Source organism: Scyliorhinus canicula, chromosome 2 (assembly GCF_902713615.1).
Source record: "Scyliorhinus canicula chromosome 2, sScyCan1.1, whole genome shotgun sequence".
NCBI lineage: Eukaryota > Metazoa > Chordata > Chondrichthyes > Carcharhiniformes > Scyliorhinidae > Scyliorhinus > Scyliorhinus canicula.
Window position 1 is genome coordinate 225,485,952 of NC_052147.1, and position 26,370 is coordinate 225,512,321.

At 47.0% G+C, this 26,370-nt stretch overlaps 1 protein-coding gene across 4 annotated transcripts in view; it reads right to left on the bottom strand.

Annotated features, from left to right (window-relative positions):
• The window catches only part of LOC119961986 (potassium voltage-gated channel subfamily H member 7-like), a 565,928-nt gene that overhangs the window by 262,432 nt on the left and 277,126 nt on the right, over nucleotides 1-26,370 (bottom strand). For all 4 annotated transcript variants that reach the window (XM_038789678.1, XM_038789677.1, XM_038789679.1 and 1 more), the window contains exon 3: nucleotides 18,364-18,516. In XM_038789678.1, coding sequence (XP_038645606.1) covers nucleotides 18,364-18,516 — 153 coding nt within the window. The remainder of the gene's footprint in view (nucleotides 1-18,363; nucleotides 18,517-26,370) is intronic.

Consider the following 26,370-nt stretch of genomic DNA (forward strand, 5'->3'; position numbering starts at 1 on the left):
TCACATTACCCTGCAAGGGAGAGGGATGTGTGTCATTGAGTGTGGTGCAACATGTTTGGGTGGTGGCTGTCATGGTTGAATAGTTGGCAGTTTGTGCAAGCTGCGGGATTTGGTTGTGAGGTTTGCAGCTGTGCTAAGTGTGGGAGGGTGAGGTGAAGCTATGAATATAAGGTATGTGTCATTATTGATGGAGTTTGTTGGTAGGTGGGAGATGGGACAATGTTGATTCGAGCAGTCTGTGAGGCTAGAAGTGCAGCGGTGGAATATGACATTTGACAATACGTCCCCTGACCTTGTGAGGTCAATACTTTTTTTGCAGCACACGTCTAGTTTCTCAGGGCTGGACTCATGGCTTTGATCGCCATGCTTATCTGGTCCGCTGCCTTTGTAAAGTTTGTCTGGAAAGTCACATGGCCCCTATGGATCGATCATACCTCTTCCCTTTTCCACGTCTTCCATCAAGGTATCCAGTGCAGGGTGAGAGAACCTTGGAGCACACCATGTCCCGTGTTGAGCCAAAATGCCATTTAATTCCTACTTAGATTGTCTTCAACTGTTTTACATCCTGTTTGAGGCAATCAGACACTCAATAGTGCACTTGATGCTGTCTACATCTACATATAGCAATCATAAAAATTAGTAGGCACAACCAAGTTGGCACGTTGCCTGCAAAGGAAGCAAGGGGTATCGGTCTATCACACATCGTGATCCCTGTGTCCATTTTCAGGGGTATCAGATTTTACCTCCTATAATAATAATCTTAATTAATAATCTTAATTATCACAAGTAGGCTGACATTAACACTGCAATGTAATTACTGTGAAAATCCCCAGTCACCACACTCCTGCACTTGTTTGGCTACACTGAGGAATGAAGTTACTGTGAAAAGCCCTGAATCGCCATATTCCGGCGCCTGTTCGGTTACACAGAGGGAGAATTCTGAATTCTCAGCTGGTATGGGAATTGAACCCATGCTGCCGGCCTTATTCAGCAACACAAACCAGCTGTCTAGCCCATCGAGCTAAACCAGCCCCATGTGTTATATGTCACTATTACAAGCATGGTGCTTCATTTCTTTCTTTATGACTTGAGGATTTCTTTTTCTTGTACTTCTTGCCCTTCGAATCTATGAGCTGGCATTGTATTCCTGCCATTGTATTTGTGAAGCATAAGATTAAACAGGATATAAGCCACAGAAACAGGTCATGACTGTAAGGCCATAAGACATAGGGGCAGAATTAGGCCATTCGGCCCATTAAATTTGCTCTGCCATTCAATCGTGGCTGCTATTCTTCTGCCTTCGCCCCAGAACTCCTGATCTCCTTATTAATCAAGAACCTATCTATCCCAATCTTAAATCACTCAGTGATTTTGCCTTAACAGCCTTCTGTGGCAATGAGTTTCACCCCAATTCGCCACCCTCTGGCTGAAGAAATTCATTCTCATCTCTGTTTTAAAGGATCGTCCCTTCAATCTGAGGCTATGCCCTCAGGTTCTAGTTTCTCCTGCTAGTGGAAATATTCTCTCCACGTCCACTCTATCCAGGCCTCGCAGTATCCTATAAGTTTTAATAAGTTTCAATAACTTCAATAATTTCCCTCATCCTTCTAAACTCCAACGAGTACAGACCCAGAGTTCTCAACCGTTCCTCATATGCCAAGCTCTTCATTCCAGGGATTATTCATGTGAACTTTTCCAAGGCCAGCACACCTTCCTTAGATATGGGGCCCAAAACTGCTCACAATACTCCAAATGGGGTCTGACCAGAGCCATATACAGCCTCAACAGTACATCCTTGGTCTTGTATTCTAGCCCTCTCGGCATGAATGCTAACATTGCATTTGCCTTCCTAAGTGCTGACTGAACCTTAAGAGAATCCTGAACTACGACTCATAAGTCCCTTTGTGCTTCTGATTTCCTAAGCATTTTCCCATTTGAAAAATAGCCTATGCCTCTATTCTTCCTACCAAAATGCATAACCTCACACTTCCCCACTTATATTTCATCTGCCACTTCTTTGCCCACTCTCCTTGCCTGGCCAGGACCTACTGCAGCCTCCCTACTTCCTCAACACAACCTGCCCCTCGACAGATCTTTGTATCATCTGAAAATTTAGCAACAGTGCCTTCAGTTGCTTCTTCCAGATCATTAATGTACATCATGAACAGCTGTGGTCCCAACACTGACCCATGCAGAACACGACTAGTCACTGGCTGCTGTTCTGATAAGGACCCCTTTATCTCTGCTGTCTGCCTTCTGCCAGTCAGCCAATCCTCTATGCATTCCAGTACCTTGCCCCATGGGCTCTTATTTAGTAGCCACCTACACGGCACCTTGTAATGATAATAATAATCTTTATTAGTGTCACAAGTAGGCTTACATTAACACAGCAATGTAGTTATTGTGAAAATCCCCAGTCACCACACTCCGGCACCTGTTTGGCTACACTGAGGAAGAATTCAGAATGTCTAATTCATCGAACAAGTTTTTCAGGACTTGTGGGAGGAAACTGGATCACCCAGAGGAAACCCATGCAGACACGGGGGAGAACATGCAAATTCCACGCAGTGAACCAAGTCGAGAATTGAACCCAGATCCCTGGCGATGTTAAACAACAGTGCTAACCACTCTGCTACCATGCCGCCCCAATTGCCCTTGTCAAAGGCCTTCTGGAAATCCAAATAGATCACATCCACTGGTTCTCCTTTGTCTAACTTCCTTGTTACCTCCACAAATAATTCTTTTTTTAAATATATTTTTTTTCTCCTCCTTTTGCACATTTTCTCCCAAATTTACACCCAACAATAAACAATAATCAGTGATGAATGTAATGTCAATCCCCATATCAATAACAACAATCCCATCCTCCCCTCTACAAAGAATGACCTCCCCTTGACGAATCTGCTGACTCAGTCCTATTTTACCATGCACTTCTAAGTACTCCACAATCTAAATCTTAATAATAGACTCTAAAATCTTACCAACAACCAAAAGTCAGGCGAACCAGCCTATCGTTTCCTCTCTTCTGCCTCCCTCTCTTCTTAAACAGGGTGTTACATTAGCCATTTTCCAATCCTCTGGCACCCTCCATGCCTCCAGTGATTGCTGAAAAATCACCACCAATGCCTCCACAATCTCCTCAGCTATCTCCTTCAGAACCCTGGGGTGCAGTCCATCCGGTCCGGGTGATTTATCCACCTTCAGACGTTTCAGTTTCCCTCGTATCTTCTCCTTAGTGATGGCTACTAACAATTTAAATCATTCAGCCCAGCCAGTCCATTCTGAGGTTTATACTCCACTTGCACCTTCCCCTAGTTTTCCTCATCTAAACCTATTATCGTAACATGCTGTTCTTTTCTCCTTCATATGCTTGCTTAGCTTTCCCTTAAATGCATCTCTAGTATTTGCTTTAACCACTCCCTGTGATAACTAGTTCCGCATTTTCGGTGGATTGGTAATGCTAAATTGCCCTTCAGTTTCCAAAGATGTGCAGGTTAAGTGGATTGGCCATGATCAATACATGGTGTTACAGGAATAAGGGTGGAGTGGGCCTCGGGAGAGTGCTCTTTTGGACGGTAAGTGCAGCTTCTCTGGACCGAATAGCCTCTTTCTGCACTGTAAGGATTCTCTGGATTTCCACCATTCTTTGGGTAAAGATGTTTCTTCTGAGTTTCAATAGGATTTCTTGGTGACCATAGAAAGAGTGTGGTGGTATGACTAGGAGGTTTACAGTACCTCAGAGTAGTGCTGCCATTGGTGCAGAGGACTCGCTGCCCATTGGCTCAGGCAGGTCATGTGCCTCTCTGCCAATTGGCCGAGGCTAGTCATGTAACTGCTCACTGATTGGCCGAGAGGCCAGTAGCCCCTCCTACGAGGTGGGGTATAAGAACCCATAGCAGCTGGCAGTCGGCCTTTCTCTGTAAGTCGACTGCCGGGCACACAACTAGTACATTAAAGCCTGTTATTTGGAACTTCTTCACGACTCGAGTCCAATTGATGATGCATCAATTTAATGTACTAGAATTTTGAAATGGAGCTACGGATCAAACCAGACTGCCTCCGCGTCAGCCCGCATGCTACAAACGCGTCAGCAACTTTTAAACATTGGCTGGCGTTCTTCAATAGCTACCTCACCACTACAGACAATCAAACCACAAAGGAACAGAAACTCCACATCCTCCACTCGTGCGTGGGCACCGCTGTTTATTCGATGATAGAGGATGAACAAGACTATGACGCAGCCATGGATCTCCTGAAAGGACATTTCTCAGGCATGTAAACCAAGTCTACGCGCGGCACCTCCTGGCAACAAGGCAACAGTTCCCCAGTGAGTCCCTTGATGAATTCTTTCGGGCCCTCATTGTCCTAGGGAGAAATTGCGCCTGCCCGCAAGTTACTGCGGCGGCGGACACTGAACTGCTAATCAGGGATGCCTTCGTCACGGGCATGCAATCCCCTCAGATACGCCAACGGCTCCTAGAAAAGGACACTTTGAGCCTCGCTGAGGCACAGACCCTCGCATCCTCCTTGGAGGTTGCTGACCGAAACGCCCGCGCATATGCCCCCGGCCGTGCGGCGGCCCCTTGGGCAACATGGCACGCAACTCCCCTCAACCTCGCCGATTCCGACCACCCCCAGGCCTGCGCTGCGGGACGCCCCGATAAGCCCACGGTGCCCCGCTGTTATTTTTGTGGCCAGGCCAAGCACCCCTGCCCACGCTGTCCGGCCCGCTCCGCAGTCTGCAAGAGCTGCGGCAAAAAGGGCCACTACTCCGTGGTCTGCCAATCAAAGTCGGTCGCCACCATTTTGGGCCCTGATGCCACGTGCGGGCCTCGCCATTATGGGGCCCCGACTCCACGTGCGAGCCCTGGGCGCCGCCATTTTGGGGCCGCGACTCCACGTGCGGCCGATGGGCGCCGCCATCTTGGGTCAGCATGGAGGACCCCACCAGTGAATACTCCATGGAAGAAGACGACTCAGAGCTCCTGCCACGACTCGCTGCAGTGACGCTGGACCAATCGCGGTCCCGCACGTTCTCCACGGCGACTACGCAAATCCTCCTCAATGGACACGAGACGAGCTGCCTACTGGACTCCGGGAGCACAGAGAGTTTTGTCCACCCTGACACGGTAACGCTCCCTGTTCACCCGGTTAAGCACAAAATCGCTCTGGCTTCAGGTTTGCACTCCATCCAAGTCACTGGGTGCTGCGTAGCGGACCTCACGGTCCAGAGGAGGGTTTAAAAAAATTATAAACTCCTCATCCTTCCCCGTCTCTGTGCACCGGCACTTTTAGGACTGGCCTTCCAGTGCAACCTGCAGAGCTTAACCTTCAAATTCGGTTGCCCTATTCCCCCCCTTACTGTCTGCAGCCTCGCGTCCCTCAAAGTGGACCCCCCTTCCTTGTTTGCGAACCTCACCCCGGATTGCAAACCCATTGCCACTAGGAGCAGACGATACAGTGCCCAGGACCGGACCTTCATCAGGTCCGAGGTCCAAAGGCTGCTGAAGGAAGGAGTCACTGAGGCCAGCAACAGTCCCTGGCGAGCCCAAGTGCTGGTGGTTAGGACTGGGGAGAAAAACCGGATGGTCATTGACTACAGTCAGACCATCAACAGGTTTACGCAACTGGACGCGTACCCTCTCCCTCCGTATCTCCGACCTGGTTAACAGGATCGCGAAGTACAAAGTCTTCTCCACGGTGGACCTTAAGTCCGCCTATCACCAGCTGCCCATCCCGCGAGTGACCGAAAGTACACCGCGTTTGAGGCGGATGGGCGCCTCTACCACTTCCTCAGGGTTCCATTCGGTGTCACAAATGGGGTCTCGGTCTTCCAACGGGAGATGGACCGAATGGTGGACCAATACGGTTTGTGGGCCACCTTCCCGTATCTCGACAATGTCACCATCTGCGGCCATGACCAGCAGGACCATGACATCAACCTCCAAAAATTCATCCATACCGCAAAACTCCTTAACCTCACATACAATAAGGATAAGTGCGTGTTTAGCACCGATCGTCTAGCCATCCTCAGCTACGTGGTGCGTAACGGAGTGATAGGCCCCGATCCCGAACGCATGCGCCCCCTAATGGAACTCCCTCTCCCCCAACTCCCTCAAAGCCCTCAAACGCTGTCTGGGCTTCTTTTCTTATTATGCCCAGTGGGTCCCGAACTACGCCGACAAAGCCCGCCCCCTCATCCAATCCACCACGTTCCCCCTGTCGATGGAGGCCCGCCACACCTTTAGCCGCATCAAAGCGGATATCGCAAAGGCCACGATGCGTGCTATCGACGAGTCCCTCCCATTCCAGGTCGAGAGCGACGCGTCCGATGTAGCTCTGGCGGCCACCCTGAACCAAGCGGGCAGACCCGTGGCCTTCTTCTCCCGGACCCTTCATGCTTCCGAACTCTGCCATTCCTCAGTGGAAAAGGAGGCACAGGCCATAGTCGAAGCTGTGCAATACTGGAGGCACTATCTGGCCGGCAGGAGGTTCACCCTCCTCACAGACCAACGGTCAGTGGCCTTTATGTTCGATAATGCACAGAGGGGCAAGATCAAGAACGACAAGATCTTGCGGTGGCGGATCGAGTTGTCCACGTACAACTACGATATCTTGTATCGTCCTGGGAAGCTCAACGAGCCTTCCGATGCCCTGTCCCGTGGTACCTGCGCCAGCGCGCAGATTGACCGCCTCCGCACCCTCCACGCAGATCTCTGCCATCCAGGGATAACCCGCTTCTACCATTTCAGTAAGACCCGCAACCTGCCCTACTCCATCGAGGAGGTCAGGACCGTGATCAGGGATTGCCACATTTGCATGGAGTGCAAACCGCACTTCTACCGCCCCGAGCAAGCGCATCTGGTAAAGGCGTCCAGCCCCTTTGAACATCTCAGCATGGACTTCAAGGGTCCCCTCCCCTCCAACAACTGCAACATATACTTTCTAAGTGTGATTGACGAGTACTCCTGCTTCCCTTTTGCCATCCCCTGCCCCAACATGACCACGACAACCGTCACCAAGGCCCTCCTCTCCATTTTCTCCCTGTTCAGTTACCCCGCGTACATCCACAGCGACCGGGGATCCTCCTTCATGAGTGACGGGCTGCGTCAATTCCTGCTTACCAGGGGCATCGCCTCTATCAGGACTACCAGTTATAACCCCCGGGGTAACGGGCAGGTCGAGCGGGAGAACGGTACGGTCTGGAAGACCGTCCTACTGGCCCTACGGTCCAGAAATCTCCCTATCTCCCACTGGCAAGAGGTCCTCCCAGACACCCTCCACTCGATTCGGTCTCTCCTCTGTACTGCCATGAACCAAACACCTCATGAACGTCTTCTTGTTTTCCCCCGGAAGTCGTCCTCAGGATCCCCGTTCCCGACCTGGCTTGCTGCCCCCGGGCCCATCCTGCTCCGGAAGCATGTGCGGGTGCACAAGTCCGACCCGTTGGTTGAACAAGTCCAGTTACTGCACCCGAACCCTCAGTACGCGTATGTGGAGTATCCCAACGGACGACAGGACACAGTCTCCCTTCGGGACCTGGCACCAGCCGGCGTGCAGCCACAACCCCCAGCAACAACACCCCCCCTCCAGTCCCAACCGCCCCCGGTGCCCCCAGCGCCCCTGCAACCCAGCGCACAGGAACCCCCTCCCCCGGCCAGAGCTTCGTTAGCACCGACCAGGGATACGGACACAGGACCACGACCGCCGCTCCCGGAGTCACAGACGACCACCGCTCCGACGTCACCGGCACCGCTGCGACGGTCCAGCAGGATATCGAAGGCACCCATCAGACTGATCGAGTCGATTTGATGTTCCGCTGGACTTTATCGGACTCTTCGTGTTTGTTCAGTGTTCCCTTGTACAGTGTTACATGTTCCTTTTCGTTTTTTTATTTTGTCCCTCGATGTTCATAAGTACATTGTGTGCAGTATCGTTGTTCTCTTTTGCACATTCGTCGCGGGGCCAGTGGGCAGCCACCAGATATCTCGGTACACCTCGTTCTCTCTAGTCATACTACCAGTTCGACGGCCTCCCCCCCACCCCCTTTTTCCTCCTCCTCTCTTGGCCCCCCCCCCCCCCCCGGCTTCTTTCTCCACAAGGGGTGAATGTGGTGGTATGACTAGGAGGCTTATGGTACCTCAGAGTAGTGCTGCCATTGGTGCAGAGGACTCGCTGCCCATTGGCCCAGGCAGGTCATGTGCCGCTCTGCCAATTGGCCGAGGCTAGTCATGTGACTGCTCACCGATTGGCCGAGAGGCCGGTAGCCCCTCCTACGAGGCGGGGTATAAGAACCCGTAGCAGCCGGCAGTCGGCCTTTCTCTGTAAGTTGACTGCCAGGCACACAACTAGTACATTAAAGCCGGTTATTTGGAACTCCTTCACGACTCAAGTCCAATTGATGGTGCATCACAGAGAAAATAGGAGCAGGCGGAGGCCATTCAGCCCTTTGAACCTGCTCCGCCATGGCTGATCATTCAACTCAATAGCCTGATCCCTCCTTCACCATATCCTTTGACCCCCCTTCACCCCAATGTGCTTCTTGGAACACATACAATGTTTTACCCTCAACTACCATAGGCTGGCCACTCTCTGGGTGAAGGAATTTCTCCTCATCTCCGTCCTAAACAGTCTACCCATTTCCGCAGACTGTGTCACACCCTCCATCGGGAACATCCTTCTTGCATCTACCCATCTAGCCCTCCAACGAATACAATCTTAACCAACTCAATCTCTCCTCACATGTCAGTTTTGCCCTCCCAGGAATCAGTCTGGTAAACCTTCTCTGCACTCCCTCTATATTCGGTAGCACAGTGGTTAATGCTATTGCTTCACAGCGCCAGGGTCCTGGGTTCAATTCCTGCTTGGTCACTGTCTGCGGGGAGTCTGCATGTTCTCCACGTATATGCGTGTGTTTCCTCTGGGTACTCCAGTTTCTTCCCACAAGTCCCGAAAGACGTACTTGTTAGGTGAATTGGGCATCTGAATTCTCCCTCAGTGTATCCGAACAGGCGCTGGAGTGTGGTGACCAGGGATTCTCACGGTAAATACATTGCGGTGTTAATGTAAGCCTACTTGTAACACTAATAAAGATTATTATTATTAAGAACATCCTTCCTTAGTCAAGGAATCCAAAACTGCACACAATATTGCAACAAGACAACCCTGTTACTGTAGTTGAATCCTCTTGCTATGAAGGCTAGCATACCATTTATCTTCTTTACCACCTGCTGTACCTACATGCTTAGCTTCAGTGACTGGTGTACGAGGACACTCAAGTCTCCGCTCATATTCCTCTCTTCTTATATATGACCTATCAAATAATAATCTGCTTTCTCGTATTTGCTACTGAAGTACATAACTTCACATTTAGCCGAATGATACAGTATTACACCTGCCATTCTTTTGCCCACTCACTCAACTTATCCAAATTGCACGGAAGGATCTCAGAACCCCTTCACAGCTCACCCTCCCACCCAGCTCTTCAACACAAGAGGAAACGTTCGCTCTGTGTCCACTCTATCAAAGACTTCCATCATTTTGAAGACCTCTGTTAGGTCTTATCTCAGCCTTCTTCATTCAAGGGGTGAATTTTATAGGGAGATAGGATTTGCCCAACCTCCTCATGATCATTATTTTGCTACTTTGAGCCTTAATAGACATAAGGGAAGGCAGGCTGGTTAATGCCTTACCTTCCCCCTGTAATGTGGGGGTCAGGTCTCGGACCGAAAGGCAGTGGGCTACATTCACCTACCCCCAGCCCCCCCACCCCCCCACCCCTCCCCAATAGCTTCATATATGCCAGTGGGAAGCCATAAAATCCACCACGACTTGTCAATTCTTTCCTGTTATCTAAATACACAGTTCTGATACCATCCTTGTGAATATTCTCTTTACCCTCTCCAGTACCTCTATATCTGTATAACACAGTGACCAGAAATGCATGCAGCACTTCTAAGTGTGGTTTATCCAGTGTACAATATAGGTAAAGCATGGGTGGGATTCTCTGGACCCCAAGCTGCATGGTACTCGGCAGCATGCTGTTCGCTGGTGATGAGATTCTCTACTTCTGCTGCTTGTCAATGGAATTTCCCATTGAAGCCACCCCATGCCATCAGGAAACCCGCAGGTAGGGGTGCGCTGTCAGTGGGAAGAGAGAATCCCAATGGCGGAGAATTCCAGTCCACATGTACAGTGGAGGCGAGACAACAGAGCTGAGGGAAAGTACTATTGGAAATATAGGGGATAAATTACCTCTTAGAAGGCCTCAATGCCTTGGTCAGGGTAAAGGGGACAGAGAAGCATTACACTGGGAAGAATTGAAATTTGAACTGTTCCTGCAATGGGCACCGGCCTAATTCCATTATTTATACAAGCCATGAGCCTCTCCATTCCCATGTTTTGCTTCTCACTTAGCCATTGGGTGCTCCAGCATTGGAACACTTGAAGAAACCTAATTTTGGGGCTTACATTGGTCAGTTTATGACAGTCCGGGGTATGTCTAAATATTTTGACAAATAAGTGCTCTTATTTTAACTCTTCATCTTTGCTGATTGTTTGGCTTGAAAAAGTGACCAGGAACACAACTGCATGAAAATTAGATGCTTATTGCTTTCTGAAGTAGATTTCTGAAGAAATGCTAGTTTTACTGGCATTTTCTGTTTTTATTGTATGAAAGCTTACTTCCCCTTTTGTTTGCACTGGGGCAAATGCCTTACCTGCCTCCTTTGAGCTACTTCAATGGCTTACGTTAGGAAAGACGAATGACTGGAGGTGCACATCCTACCATGTTTGTGCTGCTTCTATTCAGTGCTGAGTGGCAGATAGCAGGAAAATCAGTTCCATAAATGGCTGTGACAACATTCTGGTTTCACTCAGCTTATTTAACTTTGAATTGGGCTGTGCTGAATTTCCAAGACAATTTCCTTAATCTTACCACTCATAAGCAAAATGATTTTGTACCATCTTCCTAACTCTTTGTGGCAGTATATTTACAGGACAACATTGATTCTCTATTTGGGAGGCTATGTTCTCCCGCTGTAGGTGAATTTCACGTGATTAAATCAGGAAGTAATTGACAATCCTTCGCCATGCAAATTTATGCATGGTGAGGATTGTGAGGGATTCTCTAGGGCAGTGTTTTTCCAATTTTTTTTTCCCCCCAGGACTCACTTTTGTCAACTGGCCGACCTTCAAGACCCATGCCGACTGACCTTCAGAACACACGCTGACCAACCTTCTGGGCCCATGCCAACTGACCTTCGGGACCCATGTCGACTGACCTTCAGGACACACACTGACCAACCTTCTGGACCCACGCCGACTGACCTTTGGGACCCACGCCGACCGACCTTTGGGACCCACGCCGACTGATCTTTGGGAACCATTTCAACTGACCTTCAGGACACACCGACTAACGTTCTGGACTCACACCGACTGACCTTCAGGATCCACGCTGACCGACCTTTGGGACCCATGCCGATTGACCTTCGGGAGCCACACCATGTTCACTTGCCCTGTCTACCCTGAGCCAAGACAATGTTTGGGACACTGTTTTCTTGCTCCATGCAAGGGAGGGAAAGAAAATCATCTTGTTTTCCTGTTATTAATCACTATCCGGTAGTCCCTGGTACATTGAATTTATGTCAACGTTGAGTGAGGAAAGGATCAGATTTGCCTGTGATGTCCTCCTATCTATAAACGTTCACTGTGAAGGGTCTCACATGAAGAATAGTTACTGATGAGAGATACTGGAGAGACACCAACAATTGCGAACCTGCATTCATTGTGGGACACTGCGTCTCAGAAAAAAGAAGCAAAGAAGACTGAGGAGCGGAAAACAAAAAAAATCACTATGTGGGGCGGGATTCTCTCAGCCTGGGGCCGGAGAATCCCCACGACCGGCGCTAATCGTGCCATGCCGCCCCGACACTGGCACCTGATACTCCACAGAGCGGAGAAGCGGTGCCATTGGTTCCGGCGTGGTTGGCCGGCCCCACTCCAGTGCCGTGCTGGCCCCCTGTCGGGGCCAGAATTAGTCCTCGGGTCTGCCCGTTCATGCCATCACAAAACACGACGGCATTACGACGGCGTGGACACTCTGCCGCGGGATTAGAGTATCCCGCCCGTGGTTCTTGTAAATCAACCAGCCATAAAGCTGAAGATGGTGATATTAAAATATTGATTTCTAATTGGCTTAAATGCAATTCTATTGCTTGAAGCAAGTTTATTCAACTTCAAAGTCCACAATTAGAAACAAGTTAAACAACATTGATGAATTCTGACATTAAAACTGCCTCACAGACAATTGGCAAACTAACTGTTCTGGTTGTAATTAATCAAACAGAATGGTAGCCATGATGTGGAGATGCCAGCATTGGACTGGAGTGGGCACTCACCTGATGAAGGTGCTATGTTTTGAAAGCTAGTGATTCCAAATAAACCTGTTGGACTTTAACCTGGTGTTGTAAGACTTCTTACTCAGACGGAATGGACATTGAACAAAGTTTTCTCACATATGAATTATTTACTCAGATATTCAATTGTGGCATGTGATTTGCTCATGTCTCCCCAACCAGAAGACATGCCAATACGGTTACTTCATGGAAGCTGATGTCCCCAATAATCATCGAATCACAGAATTCCTACAGTGTAAATTGAGGCCATTTGGCTCATTGAGTCTACCCAGACCCTCTGAAAGAGCATCTTCAGACACGGGGAGAAAGTGCAAACTCCACACAGTCACGCGAGGTTGGAATCGAACCGAGGTCCCTGGCGCTGTGAGGCAGCAGTGCTAACCACTGTGCCACCGTTCTGCACTAATGTAGCTCTTGCTGCAATGGCAGCCAATTCCCTCCCACTGAAGGTGCTTCCATGGCATCACTGACATACACGCTGCTGGTCCCCCTGATATTGAAACCTAAATGCCGTCCCTTTTTGGACACATCTCCCAGAGATGGATTTTTAATTGGCAGATTTCTTCCAACTTCCCCCTGCCACCTCTTCCTGATCCCCAATCCCCCCAGGAAAATTCAAGGTGACATAGTAAAGTTTCAGAAGCAAGTACCTGTGTTGAGAAATTCACTGCACTATTTAAAAAAAAATTTAGATTACCCAATTATTTTTTCCAACTAAGGGGCAATTTAGTGTGGCCAATCCACCTATTCTGCACATTTTTGGGTTGTGGGAGAATGTGCAAACTCCACTCGGACAGTGGCCCAGAGCCGGGATCGAACCTGGGACCTCAGCGCCATGAGGCAGCTGTGCTAACCACTAGGCCACCGTTCTGCCCAACTCACTGCACTATTGATATAATTTCCAGTTACAATACTCAGTTAAAGTTCTCACCCTTTGATTACAATAGGACAGGATTATGGAAAATTGTTTTGAATAGAATTTCATTGGAGGTCTCTGGGGTGGATGGTGGGCAGGACTTGCATTATGGAGGATGGCCCTCGGATGGACTTCAGGGGCAACTCCCTTAAACAGTTATCCCCTTGGCCACCGAAAGGTCTAACCCATCAGGTACACGCTTGTTCGTATCTGTAGTAATCCTCGCCCAAGTGATTTCCGGCACAGAGGACCGGAGAATCACACATCTCCTCCCCGATGCTGGATTCTGGGCCGCATCAGGAATTCCGCTCCCGGCAGCGAGCAACAGAGGATCCCACTCACTGTTTTTTTGAATCGAATGTCTCTTCTGAAGGTTTTGTATCTAAAGTAACAGTTGCAGTCACACTTACTGCAGCGAATTTAACTCTTGTGATAGTAGGTTCCGAGATTTTATTGAAAAGTCAATTTGGCGGTGCCTGAACCTGCTACTAACTTAAATTGCTTGGACAGAAATGCTGACAAAAGTGGAATTCTTTACTGCCAGTTTCAGATTCTTCGCTAGGAGAGACCAAATGACACTTTTAATGTAATTTTCCTCAGAGAGCAACTTTTGAAGTAAATCACTACATGTTAAATAATTTTCATTTTCTGATAACCATTACTGTAATCTTACATTGCTCACTCAAAAACATGCCATAAAAGGACTAGTTTTTGGTGTTGGTTGAGGAGTACATAATTGCCATGACACCAGGAGTGCTTCCCTGCATTTCATTGGATGGAACCTTGCAAATGTTTGTATAGCTCTGAGCAGGCAGATGGGACCTCAGTTTAACTTCTCATTCCAAAAGGTACCTCTGGCAGTGCAGCCCCCCCTTTGTTTTGCCTTGAAGAATCAGTCTATGTTAATACGCTCAGGTCCTGAAGTGGAGTTTTAACCAGGAATACAAGAACTGACCCAAACAGACACTTTAAAGCAAATGACAAGAAAGATTCGGTAATAATTAATTGCATCATCAGCCTGAAAATGAAAGGAATTGCACGGAAAAGGACTGGGACACAATTTCATTAGAGTTCAGTGCAGGATCCATTGTATATTCAAGAGACATGGACAGACACAAACAATACTTTTCAACAGACTGACTTATAACAGGAATTGGGTATGATAACATGGAATAAGTCAACATAGTTTAGAATTTAAGAGAGAATCATTAATTATAAAATGTTAAAGGTGCAGCTGTAAAAGAAAACTTGCATTCATGTAGTACATTTCATATGCTTAGTACACGCATAACATTTTTCATCAAATTAAGTTGAAGAATAAACGCTTAAAATATAGGAAACGCGACAACCAATTTATACATATCAATCTTTCACAAACAGCAATGCGATAATGACCAGATAATCTACTTTTTCTTTCATGGTGTTATCAAAGAATCATAGAATGGTTATAGTATAGAAGGCGACCATTTGGCCCATCTTGTCTGTGCTGGCTTTCTGAAGGAGTAGTTCACCTAGTGCCACCCCCAGCCTTCTCCTTGTCTTCTTTGAATCATAGAATCCCTACAGTGCAGAAGGAGGCCGTTCAACCCATCAGGTCTGCACCCACCCGCTGAAAGAGCACCCTACCTAGGCCCAATCACTCATCCGATCGCAGGTAATCCCACCTGGGGGCAATTTAGCATGGCCAATCCACCTTCCCGTTTTAGAAAATAATCCAATTTGCTTGAAAGCTTCGATTGAATCTGCCTCCACCACACACTCGGGCGATGCAGTCCAGATCTAAGCCACTGCTTCTTTTGCCAATTACTGTAAACCTGTGCCCTCTGGTTCTAAATTCCCTAAATGGGCAGGACCCGATGACGCTCGCGGAAGTAGGGCATAAACCTACTTATGACCTACCTGCGTGGGATCCAGCCGCCTCCTACGATTCCTTGGCCTCCCCAGTGAGGCTGGAGCTGGGCGCCGATCAGTACTGGTCCACATTAACTTGGACCAAGCAGAATGGCACCAGGGAGGGGGGGATGTCTCCCGGGCTATCGGGGACCCCTGGGTGGTCAGAGTCAGTGCAGAGTGGCCCCCTGGCCCTCCCCCTGGAATTCAGGCACCTTGGCCCTGCCCATCTGGCACCTTGGCACTGCCACCCTGACACTGCCAAGCTGGCAGGAGCACTGCCTTGGTGCCAGGGTGGCAGTGCAAGGGTCAGGGGGTGAGGGGGGCATTACCCATGAAATGGCGGTGGAGGGAATATTTCAAGGGTAGGGGTGTGCAGGGCAGGTAAGTAGGGGCTTCTGAAAGGTTGGAGGGGTGATGGGTGGGGTCCTGGAAGGGAGGGGTGCTGTCAGGGGCCTTGGGTTGGCCTGAATAGGGGTGTTCTCAGTTAGGGGGTATGGGGTAGTGTCTATGTGTGTGTGTGGGGGGGGTTCACATTGCCCATGGGTGTGAGGGACTCACCAGTTGACTTAGAGATCGGTGCACCCTTTCAAAATGGCGGTTCGATCACTGAGTTCAGCTCCCTAGTGCTAAAAAAAATTCTAAGTTTGGACTAAACAGGTGGAAAACTCCTCAGAGCCCTGAAAAGTGACTAAGTGTCATTGAATAGTGTGGAGAACTCGCCAGCAGAGGCGGCAGAAAACTCCCTGAAAATTCGCCACAAAATAACTTAAAATGTTTGGTGAGAATTGTGCCCACTGACTCTCTAGTTTTTTCGACCAAAATGGAATCACTTCACACTTCTCTACATTAAATTTCAGGTGCCACATGTCCATGTATACTGCACCAACTTGACTATGTCCCTTTGAAGTTCTACATTATCCTCCACACACTTCACAACGCTTCCAAGTTTTGTTTCATCACACAGTTTGAAGTTGTGCCCCGTACTCCAAGGTCTAGATCGTTAATATATATCCTGAAGAGCAGGGGTCCCAACACTGACCCCTGGAGAACTCCATTGTAAACTTTACTCCAGTCTGAAAAACCATTGCCTACTACGCTCTGTTTCCCATCGCTCAGCCAATTTAATATCCATGTTGCTACTGTCCCTTTATTCCATGAACTCTAACCTTGTTCACAATTCTGTCATGTTATCAAATGCCTTTTGGAAGTTCATGTATAACCACATTAACAGTATTACCCTCATCAACGCTCTCTCTATTACCTCACCAAAATCTCAAGCAACTTACAAAATTTTTCGTCAAAACATCTGTGCTGGCTTTCCTTAATTAACCTGCATTTGTCCTCGTGACTTAATTTTATCCCAAATTATTGTTTTGCGAAGCTACCACTACCGAAGTTCAACTGACTGGCTCGAACTTGCTGGGCTTGTCTTTACACCATTTTTTGAATGAGGTATAACATTTGCAAATCTCCAGTCCTCTGTCACCATCCCTGAGTCAAAGGAAGATTGGAAAAATTTGGCAAGTGCCTTTGCAATTTTCACTCCCACTTCCCTCAGTATCCCTAGATTCAAATCATTCAATCTTGATGCCTTATCAACTTTAAGAAAGGACAGTTCAATACCATCTCCTTATCAATTTTGTTTGCAAGATGAATGTTGGCCACTAGGTAATAGAACATAGAACAAACTGTGCAGAAGGAGGCCATTCGGCCCATCGAGTCTGCACCAACCCATTTAAGCCCTCACTTCCACCCTATCCCCGTAACCCAATAACCCCTCCTAACCTTTTATGGTCACTAAGGACAATTTATCATGGCCAATCCACCTAACCTGCATGTCTTTGGACTGTGGGAGGAAACCGGAGCACCCGGAGGAAACCCACGCAGACACGGGGAGAACGTGCAGACTCTGCACAGACAGTGACCCAGCGGGAAATCGAACCTGTGACCCTGGCGCTGTGAAGCCACAGTGCTATCCACTTGTGCTACCGTCCTGCCCTTTAAATAACACCCATGACATCCTTCAAATAGTACCAGAGGTTTGTTTTTGTGTGCCTGAGTGGTCAGATGGGGCCTTGGTTTAAAATCTTATCCAATTGAGCAGCACGGTGGCGCAGTAGATAGCACTGCTACCTACGGCGCTGAGGACCCGGGTTCAATCCTGGCACCGGGTCACTGTCTGTGTGGAGTTTGTACATTTTCCCCATTTCTGCATGGGTTTCACCCCCACAACCTAAAGATGTGCAGGATAGGTGGATTGGCCACACTAAACTGTCCCTTGATTGGAAAAGAAATAATTGGATTCTCTAAATTTATTTTTTAAATGTCTTACCCAATAGACAGTACCTTATAACAGTGCGGCTTTTGAACCCACAACTTTCTCATTTATTGGATGGGATTTTCTGGCTCTGATTCGGATGGGTATCGTTGAGGGTGGATTGGAGATTTGGGGAGCCGTTAAATGTTAACGGCTCTCCTAATTTTCCCAACCCACCTGTGACAATGCCTACTGCTGACAGAGCTGGAAAATGTCAGCCATTGAGGAGAGTGCAGCCTCTGAGCCAGAACTGTCCTAACTGGCCTGGTAAGTAAAGACATCATCTAGTCCAGTCTTAAAGTGAGGCCAAGTTCAAGTGCTGAATTAACTGGGGATTGTGGAGGGTGGTGGTTGGGGGATTCAAGTGAAGCAGTATAATTGTTTTCATTGGTCTTAACACAGGGACATGGAAAATCAGCCAAGACTCCTGATCCTGATTTTGAACGCACAACCGCCAGATAGGAACTTCATGTGTGTGTATGTGGATGACAGAGTAAAGGTTTTCTATGATTGTGAAACCAGCTAACACTATTGTCTGGACTCACATTTGAAGAATAAAATGCTTTCAGGCCAAGAGCACCCCTTTAAATCTCATCCAGCAAGTGTCAGCATCTTTAGGAAATGAGCGGAGATAACTTGAAAAGTAAAATTGTTACATTAGTTAAAAGTAGAGGCAAATTGCTTCATCCAGCTCCGTTACAGAGACAAACAGTGAGCAGTGAAACAGACAGAAAAAAAATCTCAGAAATGTAATTCTGCATAAGTTTTGGAGAGTAAAATACTACTGTCTGATACAGTAGGCAAATTAAAGAGACACTTACGTGAGTCTTTGACTGGTGACATGTGATTTAAACTGTCTGGAGACAGCAAGCATTTCTCTTCATCCACGAATTCAAAGTTTATAATGAACATTATGACCACCCCTTCTTCATTTTTCACTGGAATTATATGGGTGTTGCACAAAAATGTTGAACCTAAATAATAAAAAGGAAAAAGGGGGTTAATTTATTTGAGAAAGACTGAAAAAAATCCATGAAAATAAATAACAATGCAAAGAAAATTCAGACTGGTTTCCATTTTTAGCTCATGAATGGTAAGTTATGTTTGTCTAACTACTCTCCTCATTGGGAAAATGGTTAAGAACTGTCCTTGACAGTAATGTTAACTAAACACTAAAAGGTGCACATGAAAACATTTCAGTTACAATCTTAAACTGCTTTTGTTAGAAATATGAATTTGTACATATTTTCTCATGCTTTCAGAAAATCGTGTCCTGTTATACTGAGACCTTGTTAATGCAGATATGCCTTTGAAATGTGTGGTGAGAATCACATTGATTGCATGTCTGACTGATGTGTACTAGACTTGGCGATCTTCATGCTCATTGTGAATTCAAAGATATGCCTGAAGGTCACATTCATGTGAGTTACACTATCAAAATGCAACAGAGTGTTTGTAAAATACAATAATCTCTTGATTCAGAGTTCAGCACTTTTTATTCAAATGTCAATGATTTGCAAGTTTTCCTTTAGTTTTAAGAGTACTTTCTTAAGCGGCATACAGTATATCTTTGTTTGGGATTTGAGAGGAAGCAGAAGATTTGGAATTTTTACTGTCCATAAGACGTTGGTCATCAGTACTGACATAGTGGTTAGCACTTTTGTCTCACAGTACCAGAGACCCTGGTTCGATTCCAGCCTTGGGTGACTGTGTGAGTTTGCACGTTCTCGCCGTGCCTGTGTGGATTTCCTTTGGATGCTCCGGTTTCCTCCCACAGTTCAAAGATGTGCAGATTAGATCGATTGGCCATGCTAAATTGTCCCTTAGCGTCCAAAGGTGCACAGGCTAGGTGGGGTTACAGGGATGGGGCAGGGGAATGGGATCTTTCAGAGGGTCAGTGTAGACCTGATGGGCTGAATGGTGTCCTCCTGCTCTGTAGGGATTCTATGGATTTCATGGGATCATCTTGGTGAATCATAAATCACAGCATTTTCATGTTGCACAATGCTACCTGTACAATTAGTTATTTAATGGCAGTCTTGCTATTTTAATTTGAGCATAATTTTATTCATCCAGGCCTGGAAAAGGAGCCTGAGAAAGGATTACCAGTAATCCAGAGTCCAAGGATCAATCCCATCTCCCAGAACACCTGCCAAGTGTGCAGTTGGAGATGTGGCTCTAGGATTGGGCTCATCAGCCAAGTAAGGACTCACAGAGCTCAGTAACACGGTGTTTCGTGGGTGGACAATCATACTCGTTAGCGGGTGATCGCCAAAGAACGGTATTTATAAATAATTGAGTTACATCATCTTACAACATAAACATATTGAATCACCAATTAATGCCTTTCAGAAAGTACAACAAAATAGTGCTGTTTCCAATTAAAGAGAGAGAATCTTTAAATCAAGGTCATGCTGTATCTGCATTAAGCTGGCTTAACTAACATTGGCAACATCAACGTTTGCTACAAATGTTGAATGAAAATTCAGGGCGTGATTCAAGGGAAAAATGTTAATGTCCAATTTTGGGCGTGTTTGGCAGGATGTTCCGTGAAGGCTGCGTTGGTGAGATTGAGGCCCATATTCAACGCACTTAGTGCCAAAAATGAGCCACCACAAGATTCTCACCATGACTGGCTGTCTCACCATCTTACTTATCCGGCTCATGCCTCAAGTACCTCATCGCTAGCAAGGGGGAGCTGCTTTTAAGCGCTTCCTCACCACTCATACCCAGTCATCACACAAGCATGGCAGTGCGCAGACCTGCTCCTCGTTTTGGGGATGCCGACCTCACAAGGCTTCTTGATGCTGTGGATGAGAGGCGGGGCACCCTGCTCCCCCGAGGGGGTCAGAAGACCAGCAGCAGGGTCAGCAATGCCGCTTGAAGAGGCAGTGGCAGTGGCTGTCAGTGCAGGCAGTATGACAAGGAGGACCATCGTCCAATGCCGAAGGAGACCAACGACCTTCACCAAGCTGATGCAAGGGTAAGTTACCACCTCTCTCCTGGCATCATTTCTGCCTCCCACCCCACAATAAACAAATCCAATCCAATCCAGATTCCCAAAATCCCCTCCTCTCCCCAATCCATTGGCTAACACCTTGCACCCACCCCACATCCGATCTTCCTGCTAGTTCCTCAGAACGCCATGGCACCCACCAGCACAACCCCTTCATGTCCAGTGCAGTGCCCATATATGCCACCTGACTCTCCTGACTAATCAAGCGTGTGGTTCACAATGCCCTCTCTTTGTTCTCACAACAGAAGGTAGCCCATAATAAGTGGGAAAGGGCCAAGATGAGAGTAACAGAATCCCAGGCATTTGACTCCTCGCCCCTATGAGGAACGGGCCCTGGAGATCGTGGGGTTGCCCAAGGAGAGAGCAGTTACCGAAAGCGAGGTTGCCCTGAGCCGCAGTGAGGATCCACTGACCCTCTACCCAGATGACCTGCCTCAAGTAAGTTGTTCATGTCAGACAAAATAATTCTTCCCTCTCACTGACCACATGTCCATTGTCTTTCATGATCACCACCTGATGATGCTGGGCCATCTGGAGCCGCAACGCCACCACACAAGAGAACACCTCAGAGGAGAGTTCTGAGGAGACTACGGGTGATGCATCACAGCTTTCACCCATACCTTCCATCAGTGCAGAGACACTAATCTTGGTGGGCGACATTAGTGGACAGGCTTCTGGAGCACAATCTGGTGAGCACCACAATGTTGCTGATGCACATCAGGTGGAGGCAGCAGTCAGAGGTCTGCTGGGTTGCCCGACACAGCTGTGTTCCAGTCATTTTCAGAGAACAAGGTTCTCCCAGAGCTGATGCTGATGAGAGGACACAGCCATGAGATTCAGGGCGGGGTGTAAGCATCATTCCAGTGACTGCAAGTTTAATTGGAGGAGTCCCAAAAGTGGTGGGTGCAGGAGATGGTGCTGACAATGCGTGGCACCAAGGCCAACACTGCTAGGGTGGTGACCGTAGTGTAAAATCTGCACCGTGTCTTGCGTCGTCATGTCTAATTCATGGGTGGCATGGTAGCACAGTGGTTAGTGGGTCACAGTGGGTAACTATCTGTGCAGAGTCTGCATGTTATCCCCGTATCTGCGTGGGCTTCCTCCAGGTGCTCCGGTTTCCTCCCACAAGTCCCAAAAAACGTGCTGTTAGGTGAATTGGACATTCTGAATTCTCCCTCAGTGTCCCGAGCAGGTACTGGAGTGTGGGCTTTTCATAGTAACTTCATTGCAGTGTTGATGTAAGCCTACTTGTGACAATAAAGATTATTATTCTCAATTAGACCTTCCATCCCAGGACCCTAAAATCCTGCAAGCCTCCCTCACCCTTACCTGTCCCGCATTCTCTCAGAGTGCCATAGAGCAAGACAGTTGTGCTGGCAAAGCATGCTCTGCACATTCACTCCTGGCCTCATCAGGAACCCCTCATCCCTAAACCTCTTGAGAAAGGGTGTAAGGACAATCCAAATAACTACAGGTTGATATTGAGTACAAAATCTGGGAAATTATGCTAAACTTTTACAAGTCTCTGCTTTGTCCACAACAAGATTATTACATTCAGTTCTGGTCATCACACTTTGGGTTGGTTGTGAGTGTCCTTGAGAGAATACAAGAGATTAACGGGATGGTTCTAGGACTGAAGGAATTTAGCTACAGAGTTAGGTTGCAGAAGGAGGTTGCAGAAGGAGCAAAGGATATTGAGGCAAGATTTGTTAAAGGTGCACAAAATAATGACAGATTCAGATAAGGAAAACAAAGAGAAGTTGCTCTCATTAACTGATCGTACAAAGGTGAAGGGGCACAGATTTAAGGTTTTGGGGAAACGATGCATGGGGATTTGAGGAAGATTTTTTGATGCATCAAGTCACAATGACCATGGAACTCACTGCCTGGAAGTGGAGACAATCAGTGATTTCAGAAGGACGTTGGATGGGCTCTTGAGGGGAACAAACTAGCAGAGCTACAGTGATAGAATGGGGAAATGGGATTGGTTAGGTTGTTATACAAGAGTCAGCAGACCTGATGGGCCAAATGGTCTCCCTCTGTACTCTATTAACTTGACTTAATGATAACGCTTTGCTATTAAATCTGATGCAGGCAGCACACAAACTTTGTGTTGCCCAGAGTAAATGTGCTGTTGAGTGGCTACAAAGCTCAGCAGCTGGCCCAAATTTGTATGAGGCTAGCATGTCTTGAAGCCAACTTGCAACTCTTAAAAGGAGGGTCTGACTGGGACAGGTTTTTGAGAATGCTGGGGAAGACAATGACTAATGATGCAACAAGAGAGAGAGAGCATGCTCCAAGACTGTCAGAATTCAAGACAGCCACATCAGCCAAACACAATGTGCCACACTTCCCTCTCCCCTACAGATCAAGGGAGGCATAACTGGAGGCACCAGGACAGGGTCAGGCATGGTGGCATTTCCTTACCCATGCTGTGGGAGACAGTACTTGCCATTATGGGAATGACCAACACCACTCATCACTTGATTTACAAATTGAAACTGGTGTAAGCATGCACCTCTTGCTTTCAACCTTTCCCCTCATAACAAAACTACTCATGCCATTTTCCTTTCAAATATCCAAGAATTGAAACCTGTCTAAATTCTGGTGGTTAGGTAAAAGATGAAAAAGCAAGAAGATGGTGATGAACAAGCAATGCAATTACACGCTTTAACATGCAACCAGCAGTTCAGATATTGACACTGTGTGTATTTTAAAGGGTAGCTTTGAGGCGAGATCCGCAAGTGGTGATATACTGGGCATCAGGGGATGCAATCTGAGCAGGAGACAAGGTTAGCATCGGAGCCAGTTCTCTGGTAGGCCAAGCCATACAAGGTTTCTTCTGTTGAAGACTCAAATGAAGGCCTCAATAGGGCAGCCTACAGCTCTTCCTGCTGGTGAATGCTGATTGACATTACAATTTGGCTACTGTGCAAACTTCCGGCATATGTTCCCTCTGTCCGGCCTAATATCTCAGCCAATTTGGCATCCAACATGTTCCATTACAGAAGCATGGGTGCGTGACACAGATGCCCATTCTGGCACGTATAACACCTAAGCAGTAGGCTTCAAGGAGGTAAATGTTGCAACCTATTTGTTAATAGCACTCATGTTAGTTCCATGCCAGTCTCACCCAAATCAATAATGTTTGCTTTCTCAGCAAGAGTGCTCCATAACGCTCAAGAGCGCATCCTTGCTTAAAGTGAACAGCTCACAGATTACTGTAATTGTTTCAGTAAGAATTTCACGTGTGCAGTACAAAGCTATTTTCAAAATCAATTATGTCAGCCTGAGCTTTCATTCTGTTTCCAAAACCTTTGCTTAGTTAAGGATTTTAGCTTCAAGCTATGGGTTAATTCTTCAAACACAATTATGTATAATTGGACACCAAAAGCTGAGAACATTATAATCCTGAATTATGTTTTGTTTGTTCAATAAGTGCTGTTACTGACTGGGTATGTAAATAAAAATATAGGGAGAAATAAATGCAGTTACTGAAGCTGAATGTTTTTTTTTATCTCCAGCGCTTCTTACAAAGATGTACACGTTATCCCTCATTATCTAATATAAACCAGAAAATGGAAAAAGGTGCTTAAACGTTAGGATGGCTCTGTTTTTTTTTTACTCATTCAAGGGATGTGAGCTTCGCCAGCTAGGCCAACATTAATTGCCCTTGAGAAGGTGGTGGTGAGCTGCCTTCTTGAACCGTTGCAGTCCATGTGGTGGAGGTACACCCATAGTGCTCTTAGAGAGGGATTTCCAGGGTGCCCACTCAGTGATAGTGAAGGAACAGTGATATATTTGCCAGTCAGGATGGTGAGTGACTTGGAGTGCAACCTCCTGGTGGTGGTGTTCCTATGTATCTGTTGCCCTTGTCCTAATGGACTGTAACAGTCAATGCGTGTACTACTTCTGCCACGCATTTTAAAGGGAGTGTTTTAAGTCATTGGGTGCTGTGACTTTAGAGACTAGACAGGCTTTATTGTAAGTTTAAGCCAAAAGAAAGGATGAACATATATTTTTTGCAATTCCCGAAATGTAACCGCAATAAACACCCACTCCTCAAACACATGGGCAGGCACACATATACATATGCACAACGAAAGATGATTTCTAAAGAGATAATATGCTCTTGGTTTTGGGGGGGGGGGGGGGGGGGGGGGGGGGGAGGGGGGGGGGGTGCAAGGGAGAGGGAGAGATGGTGACATAGTGGTAATCTCACAGGATGGGTAATCCAGAGGCCCAGGCTAGGCTACTATTTTACAGGCATTGGCACAAAACCCACCATGGCAGCTGGTGGAATTTAAATTAATCAATCTGTAATATCAAGCTAGTTTCATTGATTATTGTAAAAATCCATCTCATTCACTAAAGACCTTTAGGGAAGGAATTCTGCCATCCTTTCCAAGTCAGGCCTACGTGTGACTCCAGACTCACTGCAACTCTTTGACTCTTAAGTGCCTCGGAAATGAACTAGCAAGAGACTTGGTTCAAAATTGACAGCAAGATCCTATGAAAGATGCAGGTTGAAATGTTGCAGTTCTGAAGGCTTCCAGCCTCTTAGTTCACTGAAGGCGTCCTTTGTCAAAACTCCTGTCAAACTCCTGCAGAGAAACTTATAATCCTGCAGGTAAAACAAATTAGCTACTCTTCACTGCAGGAACTCACTGTCTTTTTGAGGCAGAATTCTTTCCTTCCTTTGCGTGATTTCTCTCCCTCGAGCTTTGGTCCTAGACTGCCTCACTGGGTTGCCTATTTAGATCGTAACATTTCCTATCACAAGCCAGTTTATGTCACATGGACAACAGCATCAATTTTTTCCATTGTCCACAATGGGTTGACGGCTACACAATTCATCACATAATGGATGCAATCTCATCAACATTCCAGCTATGATTAGACTCAAAAATGTCTTTATATGAAATTCCATCATCTTGGGGGCATCAGGCTTGGCAGCCACCATCATTTTGAATCTCTTCCACTGAAATGACAAGGGGCAATCAATCAAATCAACATTGGGGATGACTATTTGCATTTTAAGTAACTTCCCAGAGATCTGTTCAGACATATCAGTCTCTGTCAATGTAGAAATCGCAAAATATGTCACCTGACTCTCTGGCGTCTCGCCGTCAATGTAAACTGTCCATACACCATGCTGCCTTTTAAAAGTGTCCATCTTCTTAATACATTTTACAGGCATATAATGTGACTGTGGCACATGCTAAGTACTTACATCTGTCAACAACATTTACAATCTTGGTATTTCCTGGTCATATTTTGTGCATTCCATAACTTCTTAAATTCCTGGTGTATATGTGCATCAGACCTCTGGAATGTGGGAACAGAGGGAAGGAGGGTAGAGTGATGAAAAGGAGCAGAGAAGAGGAGAGGATAGAACAAAAAGAAACATAATAGCAGGGTAGAGGAAGTCTGAAATTGTAATAAATATTGAATGACAATTTGAAAAAGATACAAAGAGTTGAACGCCAAAATATGTGTGAGCAAGGTATTGAGAATACTGGAAATCTGCAATGTTAACAGGAGATTCTGGAAATCCTTAGCAGATCCGACAGCATCTGTTGAGAGACGTTTTGGGTTGATGAATGTTCAGGGTTACGATGTTGCCAGGCCTGCGTTTCCTGTTTTCATTATATTAGGTCATATGTCAATCAAAGTTGATATAAGGGCCGGCTTTCCAGCCACATTGCATTCGGCGCAAATCCTGCTATGTCGGGAAAATAGCGGGAGAGGTCCGAAATGGGATCTGCGTTGGTGTCGAACAATGCACGATTCTCCAGGCCTGCTGCAGCTG